This window comes from Mus musculus, chromosome 7 (assembly GCF_000001635.26).
Source record: "Mus musculus strain C57BL/6J chromosome 7, GRCm38.p6 C57BL/6J".
Classification (NCBI taxonomy): domain Eukaryota; kingdom Metazoa; phylum Chordata; class Mammalia; order Rodentia; family Muridae; genus Mus; species Mus musculus.
In genome coordinates this window covers 107,695,253-107,707,726 of record NC_000073.6, presented here as the reverse complement: position 1 = coordinate 107,707,726, position 12,474 = coordinate 107,695,253, and the positions used below count along the sequence as shown (strand labels likewise).

The following is a 12,474-nucleotide window of genomic DNA, read 5'->3' as shown; positions in this document are numbered from 1 at the left end:
AGTGTTCACTATGGCATTGTGGATGGGAAGTCAGTGACGCTGCCTGACTGAGGAAGGGATGTGTAAATCACTTCTGCATACACATTTGTACAGGTGGTAAGCAGGGCAGGAATTTAAGCTCGCATCCTCTAACTCTGGGATCTCTGGTTGAAAACTCCCTCAAGAAAGGGGCAACACTCAGCAATGTTATCTTTGTTGGTTTGTTCTTCTTCTTTTTTTTTTTAAGATTTATTTATTATTTATATGTAAGTACACTATATCTGTCTTCAGACACACCAGTAGAGGGCGTCAGATGTCATTACAGATGGTTGTGAGCCACCATGTGGTTGTTGGGATTTGAACTCAGAACCTTCATAAGAACAGTCAGTGCTCTTAACCACTGAGCCATCTCTCCAGCCCTGTTGTTTGTTTGTTTGTTTGTTTTGTTTGTTTGTTTTTTGGTTTTTTTCCCTGAGGCAGAATCTCAAAGACTAGGCTGACCTGTAAACTCACTACACAGTACAAATCGGCCTCAAGCTTTCAAACCTGCTTCTACCTTCCAGACCCTGGGGATTACAACATGCACTGCCAATGTGACCTGCCAACACTGTTGTCTTGAACCAAACTTTACTTCGGTTCAGATAACAACTGCTTCCTATCCGAAGAACTGCCATAAAGGTCGTTAATTCTATTTGGGTCCAAGCTTTACCCATGTCACATCCACGAATGTTGTTATGTCTCATTTCCCTCCAAAAGTACCACCCAGAATGCAGTGAGTGTTGGTAACCTGAGTAGCTTCAAATAGTTGATCCTTTGTGCCCTAGGCCCTATGGAAAACCTCAGTGCTAAACTCCCAGAGGACCAATGGCATTAGCACACCCATCTGATCATGGCACTCCCTTGCTTCTCGGAGCTAACTCATGACCAGCCTGGCCTGGCCTGGCCTGCCCCGGATAAACTCTAATATGTCCACTGGAGAATTTTCAACTGCTTCCCAGCTTATAATTACCCCATTCTCTTTCTACCTGCCCACCATGTTAACTCCTGCCTACCCTTCAGCCTACCCAAGCAAAGACCTCCCCATCACATTAAAACGCTCTCTGGGACTCTTCAGGTGTTTCCTACAGATCTCCTGTAAGGTTTACCTAATGGATAGTTCTGTTCCCTTCTGTGAGGTCTGGGGAGCCTTTCTGAACCTCTTACCCAGCAGATCCTGGCACATAGCTGTTGATGAACAAACACCTGATACTCAAGTCATCATTTAACTGGCTTAGATGTCTTTGCATTCTGAGATAATCTACCATGAAGTGACACTCCTTCCACATGAATCTTATAAGATAATTTATTAAAAATGACTTACAGCTGAGGTAAGTATTTCTTGATACTTATTTAAAAAGGGTCCTCTAAGCTAAGGTGACTGTGCCCTTGATCTTCATCACTGGGCTCCGAGACTTTTGGTTGCCTATTTAGATTTACCAGAGATTCGGAATCCTTTCCTAGTAATATTGTTGGCCCTGCCTGAGCCGTTCCAATGCCCAGCAGGCAGGAAGAGTCTGTCTGTTTTGTTCCTATCTTGGGGGGCGGGGTGCTGCTCAGTTTGCTCAGAGAGGGCACCATGCCAGCTGGGGACAGAATTAAGAAAGTACAGGCTACTGCTGTCTGGGTTCTTGTGACTTCTTTGGCATATGGCCCAAAAGGTCATGAACTCACTCTATTGTGATTATTATGTGGATATTGTTTTCCTGGAAGTTCAGGTGATGACTTAATTATTCATAACAAACGAAAACCCTGATGTGTTTACTCCCTGGGGTGAGGGATGTGGCTAAGCTTCTCTAAAAATTGATTTGAAAGGATTTTTTCCCATGATGCTGTTGGGTTTTTTTCCCTTAAAGAGAATCATACAATGGGACTTCATTTAAACATCCAGTCCAGGGGGAGGGATAAGTGTCTGGATCATAGACTGGGAAAAAGAATCCTGAATCTTGCTTTGGCCCAAATCCCCCACCACTCAGAGCCTGCGATACATCTTGATCCTATTCCTAAAGATGGGGAATGTGGCCTTCTGAGGACTAGTTTCACCTGCTCAAACCCTGACTGATGATGGTCCCAGAGCCCACCTCACATCAAGAGAGGTCTGTGTGAGACCAAGCTCTGCCCTGAGGTAACTAACAGCAAATCCATGCGAAGCCACTGCACACAGTTATGGTTAGGAGAAACCCCAGCCTTCTACCACTGAGACATCACACACACATGCGCTGATATACTTAAGTGTGATTCCTACAGGTGACCCCTCCCAAGGGGCACAGTCCTGGCTGCAGGGCTGGGGCTTGGCCTCGTGGTCACCGGCCACCAGCTCCTCAGGGTGGTCCCTAGCAAGTAACAGGCGCTCTTGAATCTGCCTGTGGATGTCCAGCTGCAGCCTACACATCTGTTCCTGCAGCTCACTGATCACATTCAGAACTGACTGTGGGAAGGAAGAGAAAGCAGAGAAAAGCACCCAACGTCAGTCACCAGCAGATGCAGACCATCTTGGGAGAGCAGCTGAGAAGGAAAGCAAGGATGCAGAGGGTGAGCATGACTGGGGAGAGGAGGGGAGGGCAGCCCCCAGTCCACAGCCAGGTCCCTCTTTGGCAGAACAAAAATACCTGCCATGGTTTGGCCTAAGGCCTACTCCATTCTCAGACCTGTCTTGAAGTTTAACATCTACTTTGTGGCACACTGGATGGCCATTCTTCTTCTAAGACAATAGCTGAGGTACAGAGTCTGGCAGATCCCATCATCTAAGCAGAAGCAGTAGCAGCAGTAGACAGACAGACAGACAGACACACACACACACACACACACAAGCACACAAGCACGCACGCACGCATGCGCACGCACACACTCCCTCCTACCTACATCCATGCTACTCTTGCCAATACCCACCCACACATGTAAACATGCCAACACCTGCTTATAGGTGATCTCTATAACACATACCATCCCTATGCATGATAATGCACCCCCAACTCTAACCCATTCAGATACTAATAGAGTGTTAAAACAATTGAACATCCAGCCTATATTCTTTGTCAAAATATATCCCAGGCAGTGATTCTGCAGCATCCACTGAAGTGTGTTTCTGGTCTATCAGGACAGACACGTTTCCAGATGAACCAATGATCTAAGTCTGGTGAAACTTCTACCTTAATCTGTGTAAATACCTGAGGGGGGCAGCGGGGAGAGGAGAGAGATCTCACTTGCATGTATGAGAGAGAGAAAGAATATGTGTCGAGGCCAAAGGCCAACCTTGACTGTCACTGCCCACTATTTTCTGAGGCCGGGTTTCTCACTGGAGCTCACTAGTTAGACAATACAGACTGGTCAGTGAGCTCCAGGGAGCCTCCTGTCTGTCTCCCTTGGATTACATCAGTGTGCCACCACACCCTGACTTGTTTGTAATTTCTGAGACTCAAACTCAGGCCCTCCAGAAGGAGCTATTTCCCCAGGCTCAGATGTGACTCAATCTTTTTTAAATATTAAAAAAAAAAATTCTTTTAGTTACTGTGTGTCTGTGTATATATAGGAGTGTGCCAAGATGCTTGTATCTAATCTGGCAGACAGTGGTTCTCTCCTTCCACCTTGTGGCTGGGTTCCAGGGTTCAAAGGCAGGTCGCCATGCTTGTGGTAAGCACCTTTATCCACTGATGCCCCTCAGTGGCCTTGACTCCCTTCTCTGTTTTCCAGCTTCTCTGACCCCTCAGACACTTGGCTCTAATTTTACGTACAAGTGACAGTGCTGACGCTTGCTCCCTGTAACAGCACTTTTCTAGCATGCACAAGGTCCAGGGTTAGCGCCCTAGCACTGAAGACAGAAGAAACAAAATAGCAACAGAAACCTCACGGGCAGTATGCAGTGTGGAGACTGTTGTCCCAATTCCTTGCACCTGTGAGAGGCATGGCACACCTCAAGTCCAGTTTCTCTTTAACTAAAAACTAAAAACTAACTAAAAACTTAAAAGGCTATTGTTCTCAGCACCACCCTTAGTATGGGGTTTGTCCTTCCTCATACGGTTCATACAGGAGCTCTTGTGTCCTTAGTAAATGCCCTTTCCACCTTCTGTGCTGGCCCCTAGGAAATCCAGGTTCCCTCAGGGCTAAGCCCTTCCTTCTTGGTGATACTGCATGGGAAATGGTGCAGTCAGAGCTACCTTACTTCCCAGCAGCTCAGGATGACTGAGTTCTCTTCTCTGTATGTAGAGTTCCCAGCCTTTTTGATGTATCCCTTGACCTCTCAGAGTACCGTGCCTATGCCTAGCTTTGTTCTTGATCCATTTCATGATTTTGTGGGTAACAGTGACCACAAGCCCTCGTACCCCCACATGTTACTGCATTAGTCTTCCCTTTGCTTCAAAACTGAAACCAAGGTACAGTTTCCCCAGGTTTTGTTTCCTAGGGTCTGAGCAAGAAAAGTGAGAAAAATAATCATAACAGCATCGGCTGAGGACTTTTAAGATCCAGACAGCTGTTGCTCTCTTCCCTCCACTTCCGTTCTTGTCTGCATCAGGGATGTGGGTCATAGGTTAGGTGCACACCTGTTTTCCTCCCTCTGCCTCAGCAGAACCTTGTGATAAACCCCAGGTCGCTGGGCCACTTCCCTAATCTCCTGCTGTTTTGTTTGTCTCAGTCCTCAGACCCAAAATGAAACCGAACACTCCAACTCCAGGGCTGGCCATCTCCTTTAGTCCCAGGTCTTTTTCTCTCCTACGGGGCAGAGCCTTTGGCAGCACTGCTGCCTCCTTGGGCTACCAATCACGAAGCACAGGTGACATTTATGAGTTCGTAATTGCTGCTGTGTGTTGTAATCTCGGCTGACTTCGTATATTCACCCTGCTTTCCAAACATCCACTCCGCTTCTCAGGGTTCTCTGTGTAGCTCTCCAGCACCTCCCATAATCACAATCTGTCCCACGTCTTCTTCCCTGCTAAACCTGTTCACAATTACCCTCAGTCCTTTCTCCCGCTCTTCCTTCATGCTCAGCCTAACAGTGGCCTGGCCCTGTACTAGCATGCACTGCTGATGGGCATCTAACCTCCATAGGCTATAGAGGGAGATTTGGAAATATGTCAGAATGTCAAGTACAGATGCTCCTGACTCATGTGTTCCACTGTGGGAGCCTCACACATGTGTATGATTACTTACTACAGCATCGTACAGCAAAGCCTGGAAACAATTTAAATGTCCATCAAAAGAGAGCTCTGTCAACTACTGGAGGGCTTAGAGAGATATTAGAAAATAGGAAGACATAAATATAAATGAGGAATGTTTGTTGTTTACTATTCTAGCCATGGAAAGAAGTGCAAGATTATTCTATTTTTAAAAAGAAAAGTATGAAGATAAAAGAAGCATATGTCTTGTGTCCATGCGTGTGGTGTGTGTGCATGGGAAGGGGGGGTGTGCATGGGATGTGTATGCATGTGGTACATCTGTATGCATGCACACATGTGGTGTGTGTGCGTGTGGTATGTGTACATGCGGTGTCTCTGGGTTTGTGCACATGATGTACGCGCATGTGGTGTGTCTATGCATACACAGATGTAGTGATGCTTGGGGGTGTGAAAGTACACGCATGCCTGTGTGCATACATGCACATGTGTGCCTGGAATTTGGATGCATGTTTTTGTATCCATCTGTCCACATGAATTAGTTTGGCCTTGCATAGGATAACTTTGGAATAATACAACAAACAGATAGCACTGGGTCCTGTCGGCTGGAGGACATGTGTATGAGATCTGTTGTTAAGCATCCTTATGAACGTTTCATTTTTTCTAAGTTTTTTTCATATATATGAAAAGGTAAATTAATAAAACAAAACAAAAATATTCAACCTCTTCTCAGCAGGCAAGTTCAGCACTGAGCAAATGCACTCTTCCCTGTACTTTCTCTGTGGCCCAAGCTGTTCTCGTTCAGAAATCCAAATTTCCCCCTTCCCAGGTATGGAACACAGGAAGAAAACAGTGTGGTGTAAGTCACGGTGTATTCTGCAAGAAAGTCCTGAAAATTATTTCTAGTTCTCGAATAACCGAGATAACCTCACATTCTGGAATCCACAATTTAGTTCTCGTCTCTCCTCTAAATATGACCAAGTATTGGACCCCTCTGGGTCCCATAGAGAGATCCAGCTGTGCCCCCCTAGAATTTTAGCCCAGACAGAACAGTATGTGATGTTCCTGTTAAAAACTAACCCTGTTTTCATTGAACCAAACATTAAGACTCTGAAGCAACGGCTGAGCAATGGCACAGAGGAAGTGTTACACCTTCAGCCTGAAATGCCAAAGGAAGGCTCGTGTGTTAAAGGTTTGCTGAGTGACTTGATCATGAGGGCTATGATTCCATTAATGGATTAACCCACTGATAGGTCCATAATTTCATGGTAAGATTGGAACATCATAGGAGGTAGAGCCAGATTAGACAATGTCTATCAACGGAGGCATGACTTTAGAGTTGTATCATGTTCCAACCCCTTCCCGATTCCCTCTACTTCTTAGCTGCGTTGCCTTCATCAGCCTTCTCTGCCACATGTTCCAACTGTCACAGTTTTCTGCCTCATCGCAGTGAAGCCAACCTAGAACTCCTGAAACACTGAGCTAACAAATCAGTCTTCTTCAAATTTATTTGCAGGCTTATTTTGCCATGGTGAGTGCTAGAATTTGCATGTGAAAGGTCCCTCTCCTAGACTCATGTGTTCAAATGCTTGTTGTCTTTCTGGTGGTACGTCTCGGGGAGCTCTGGAACATTTAGGAGAAGTCTAGCTGGAGGAAGCAGGTCACTTAGGACTGAACCCAGCCCTTGTTCAAGTCAGAGCTCTTTCTGTTTCTTGATCTAATGATTGTAACAAGCCACGCCTTGAGCCCCTCCTACTATGGGTGGAGTTCCAGTCACCATGCTTTCCTTACCATGACACACTATATTGCTTAAACGTGAGTCAAAGATAAATAATAAGCCAGGTGTGGTGGTGCACACCTTTAATTCCAGCACTGGGGAGGCAGAAGCAGGCGGATTTCTCAATTCTAGGCCAATCTGATTTACAGAGTGAGTTCCAGAACAGCAAGGGCTATACAGAGAAACTCTGCCTCAAAAAACAAATGATGAGAAGGTGAAAAAGGAGGAGGGGGAGGAGGAGGGGTCAGGGGAGAAGGAGGAGGAAGAAGGACAACTCTTTTCTCCTTTTTGCTTCTATTAGGAATTTTGTCACACAAGAAAAGTGTCTAACACAGTGACAAAAAGCTAACTATCAGGAGTATTTCCATCTGGCTAACTCAAGAAGGAAAACAAAGTCTTGTCTTTTCTAACCACACTCAGTCTTGGGCACATTTATTTACTGGTAAAAACAGTGCAGTATAGGAGTGGAAGAGGATTTCTTTTTACTCATTCAATTCCAATCATGAGTGTCCTGAGCTAGCAAATGTTCTCACTTCCATCACATGACAGCAGTAAGACTTGGGCAACACTCATTGCATTCAGCCACTGGTGCTCCAGATGCTACCAATGGAGACTGAGGTCCTGGGCAGACCAGCAAAGTATGCTCAATTACAAGGAGGAGGAATGTGTTTCAGGTCACGTGGCTGCTCACAGCCTCTTTTGTAGGTTTGAACAGCCTACAAAATTCCTCTATGTGGAAACCTAATATTTGTACTGGCAACTGGGCAGGGCAGTGATCTGGTAGGATGGAGCTCAGGAGCTGTGCTGCCTCATGCATGAACAGCCTGATGGAAAACAACCCCAAACTCTGTAGGATTAGAAAACAATCCTGCAGATAAGAAAGCAAGCCACCAGGGATGTAACTATTCTCCTATGTGTATCCCAGATGGGGGAGTTCAACTCCTTCCTGAATCCCCAAAAATGAACGAGTTACCCAGCTCTACACAATTGTTCTGCCTTTTCTTCACTCTCACACTCATACACCCAAGTGTTGTCATTCCCAGAGAGCCAGCAGACTCAGGCATGAGACCCACCATGACCCTTCAGCTTTTGCTGAAACCTTTAAGAAAAAAAATCTCTGTAGATGTCATTCTAGAGCTACAGATGACCATCTTTGTTATGAAGGGGTTAGCATTCCTAAGGATACGGGAGACAGAAAAATGAAGAACTGCCCTAAAACAGGATTTTAGAGGCACAGTGAAATTGTCTAGCTCTAACCATGCTGTACTTTAACCCTAGACTTCCATCAACTTATCAACTCCCCTCTCTCTCCTTCCCTCCCCTCCCCTCCCCTTCCCTCTTTTCCCCTTATGGCTTTAAACTGAGTCTCTGACAATTTGCACCCTTCACAGAGCTCACTGAACTCTGCCTCTGAGCCCCTAACGTATGTCCCCATATATTATATACCCTAGAGCACTGATAAAATGCCTAATTCATGAAATCCGATTATTTCCCTACATACAGATCAGCTTTCAGTCTCGGTGAACTCTGCGCATTTGAATAATGTGTCACAATCGACATTTGTACTGTCAGTGTGAACAACACTGTAAGTAATCAATAAAAGCTAGCTACTGCGACATGGTCCTCACTAACCTAAGGGCGACATACACAAGTTCTCCAGCAGATCTCAGAATGTCTAGGGAAACAAGCAAGCATTACTATACTACCACCTTATAGAAATAAATAAGCAAAAAACAAAACTAGGGATTCGGGAGTTAAATTAACAACCAGGAGTTCAAAACTAAGGAATATCTGAGCATGACTCAAAGCCAGATATGAAATCCAACAATCTGTACTCTTTTGTGTTTTTGGTTTTTCGAGACAGGGTTTCTCTGTATAGCCCTGACTGTCCTGGAGCTCACTTTGTACACTTGATCTTAGCCAAAAGGCCGAGAAGCGATGGAGCTCACTTTGTAGATCAGGCTGGCCTCGAACTCAGAAATCTGCCTGCCTCTACCTCCCGAGTGCTGGGATTAAAGGTGTGCGCCACCATACAATCTGTCCTCTTAATAGGAGCTCCTGTACACAGCTTACTATAGCTCTTTTCTTGTGACCATTACACATCTTACTTTGAAACATTCTCAAAATCAATGCAAAGAACACCCCCTGGCATATTAGTAGTCCAACCTCTACCATAAACTGAAAAAAGCATGGCAGATGCCTGTGCAAATAATATCAGCACTTATCAGAAAGGACCACTTTCCATCTTTTGATTTTTGAGATATAGAAGACTGAATGTAAACCAAGTGTTTACAAAAGATCAGATACTATAGCACTTAACATCTATGATTTAATTGTCTTTGAGACATTAACTATTTTAATAGATAAACAAATTGATATACATACAAATTATGTAACTAATTTGTTTAGGTCCAGAGAGCTATTGGGTAGATAAGTCAGTAAATAAGCCAAAGGTTCCTGAAATGTAAAACTACCGTCTTCCATGGGTCACAACGGCAGGTGTGATCATAGAACAGGAATGAGATTATCTAAGTGAAAACATGATGATTCTTTAAAGAAGGTTTTGTGGGCCTAAAACTCTCTAAACTCTACCCAATAGACACTGGCATGTTCTAGTCAATGATATCTGGAGTCTGAAAAACAATACAAGCAAACATTCTTTCAGAGATGGCCTGAATGTAGGCTCAGCCACACAGCCCATCCAGAGGAAAGGAAAAAAAGCACACAAACTTGGGGGGCAATATGTATCCAAAACAGTCCCAGGCCTGCTGGAAGGCTGGCTTCTTTCCTTCCTGTTGCTGTCATTACCTTAGTTTTCACAAAAGGCATCTTATGTCCCTCCACATGTATCTGATCCCTCCTCTCAACTGCTTCCCTTTCCATCCCTGTCAGCAGTTTGAGGACAGAACAAGAAAGCCAAAACTGAGCGGTTTGTGCATTGCTGAAATGTGCAGCAACAGCAAAACCTGATAACTTGGTATTAAACAGATCATTGTGTCTTTAGTGCATGCATATTCCTTGGTACCCAGTGGCTGCTGGGACTGCAGTTGGCCAGATGGCCTAGGAGCCTCGTACATAAACCCGGGCCTCACCCTCACCCCTACCCCACATGGTGCAATTACACTCACCTCTGCTTTTCTCTGTTTTTCTTCTTGTTCTTTCTGTTCTTTTTCCATACCAACCAGCTTGAGCTTCAGCTCAGACACCTCAGTCATCAGATCCAACTTCTGGGTCTCCAGAGATGTGCGACTTAGCAGCTCCTGAAAGCAAAAATGCATCTCAGCATCATAAGCCCCCATGGCAACAAGGTCAGCAGCTGTTCCATCCATAGCATATAAGGCTGTGTTTTCTACAGCTAGGGTGAGGATTACTGCATGGCAGCCCGGGTGTGTTAGGGAGAAGTTTGACTGACCCTAGGTTACTTGGGGACAGCACAACCCCTGACATCACCCAGCATGCTCTGAAAGACATTTCTCAAAAAACATATTTCTCCATAGTAACCATTATTAATTATGTTCAGAGAAAATGAATGAGCACTCTCAAAGGATGAACATTTCCCATCCCTGCATTCAAAGCGGCGCAGCAATCCCTCTCAGTCAGAACAAACAAATATGCATTCATATTGACAACACAGTTTTTGAAAATAGAACGTTCTAGACCAGCTCCTGGGTAAAATCAAGGATCAGTTTAGTCTTCTACAAATCTCAACATAAAACATCATTTACAATACATCCGGAGAGAAGTCAGAGTATTGAGTGGATTCCTGAAGAATGGTCCTGTGGGATGGCTCTTTCCTGAACTATACCAAAATTACAGCCAGGCTACTATAAGATAAGCTTATTCCCTGCTATTGTGGAAAGACCAAGGTCATTATTTCTATTCCAGCAGTCACTAGAATAGTAGCTGACAACCAAATAGTCCAGCTCCTGGACACCAAGCCTGCCATTAATATACCTATTAAACACAAACAAGAGGAAACTACAAAAGGATACAGACAAGACAGCTGTTGAGGCATTATAAAGGTCCAGAAGTATTTCCAGATTGCAGTACGTTTTCCATCAGCAAATGGCAGTATCCTGTTGGCTAAGATCCTCGTGCATGGTATGCCCTTGTCCATGCAGGTCCTAGCACTGAGGACATACACGGTAACCAGAAGAGCAACTGGGAAAGGAACAACCTCCTGCGTCATCTGAACATCGTGTATCATCTCAGGCAACCGAACCCTGGCTCACAGAATGATGATCTCAGATCTCATAGATCTCAAACTGTCCAGCCATCATGAATAAAACCACACTGTTTGGAAAAGGCAGTTTGACTAGGAATTGATGCTTCGCTAACCTAACCCTAAAGGCCACCAGTCCCTGATGACTCTGAGCTACAAACCCACTGGACTAACTGGGTGTCTAGAAGTCCTCCTGAGCCTTGGGCCATAGAAACAGGTTCTTCCTGCTTAGCCAGACATGAGGCTGGATAACAGGGCAAAAATCAGGAACACTACAGCATTAGAACCATGGGCTGCTTGGCCCCAAGGAATCAGTCAGATGAGATGTCCAAGGTAATGACAAACTCGACTTTGGTGAGTGCCTTCTTTGCAGCAGAGATTGCTGGCTGGTTTTTGTACATATTCTCTTAAAACACCTCCACGGGGATTTGGCAGCAAACCTTGGCATCCTAACTCTACAGATGAGAAAACAGACCCAAGGACAGTAAGCAAATCTGCTGGGCAAGAACATAATGCCAGTCCTAAGCAGAACTAGTTTGCCAACTACCACCTATTTGACCTCAGAATTCATTTCTGTTGGACATATCATCCTGTTTTTCAAGCTGGAGTGGGAGAGGTATGTTGTGAATAAAAGGATTTAAAGAGAAATAACAAAATGTTGAAAGAGCAGTCAACAAATATTTACTAAGCCCAGGAAATGTCCACTCAGGTTGCCATGGTTTCACTGAACACATACTATCTAGAGAACTCTGTTGCTGAGGCTGAGCAGGATGGAAAGTACCTTAAGCAGTTCTTCCCCAAGTGGGAGGGCACACCAAAATAATGAGTTCTCTTGGCCTTCAGTATGTGAAGTTCATAAGATGTTAATCATCTTCCTTGTTTATCATTTATTCTCTCCTACTTCCTCTCCCCATATCCCTCTTTTTCTACACCTGGTTCTCTGAGTCCATTCTTGCATCTACATGCCTAGTTCTAAAACTAATTTAAGGTGATTTACAAAATGAATGTTCCTAGTTAAAAATATATGAAGGGCTAGGGAAATGGCTCAGTGGTTAAAGGGTTTGCCATGCAAGTGTGGGGACCTGAGTTCAGATCCCTAGAACCTATGTAGTAGGTAGCTAGGCTTATAGCAAATGTCTATACTCCTGATGCTACTTCAGCAAAATGGGATGCAGACACAGAAAAGTGCATGAATTCAGGCATAGTACCTAGTCTTATGTACACAAGGGCACGAGACCTGTCTCAAACAAGGGGGAAGGCAAGAAATAACACCATAGGCTCTTCTATGACCTCTACATACATGTCATGGTGTATATGTACAAATACATACACACACACCACATACACAAAAG

The 12,474-nt window shown here is 44.6% G+C and overlaps 1 protein-coding gene across 17 annotated transcripts in view; it reads right to left on the bottom strand.

Annotated features, from left to right (window-relative positions):
* Ppfibp2 (PTPRF interacting protein, binding protein 2 (liprin beta 2)) overlaps window positions 1–12,474 on the bottom strand; it is a 153,537-nt gene that overhangs the window by 40,857 nt on the left and 100,206 nt on the right. For 16 of the 17 annotated variants that reach the window (XM_030242235.1, XM_006507443.3, XM_006507444.3 and 13 more), the window contains one exon: window positions 10,029–10,160. In XM_030242235.1, coding sequence (XP_030098095.1) covers window positions 10,029–10,160 — 132 coding nt within the window. Of the gene's footprint in view, window positions 1–2,260; window positions 3,848–10,028; window positions 10,161–12,474 lie in introns of those variants that run through there. The other variant, XM_006507451.1, reaches the window with a different exon arrangement.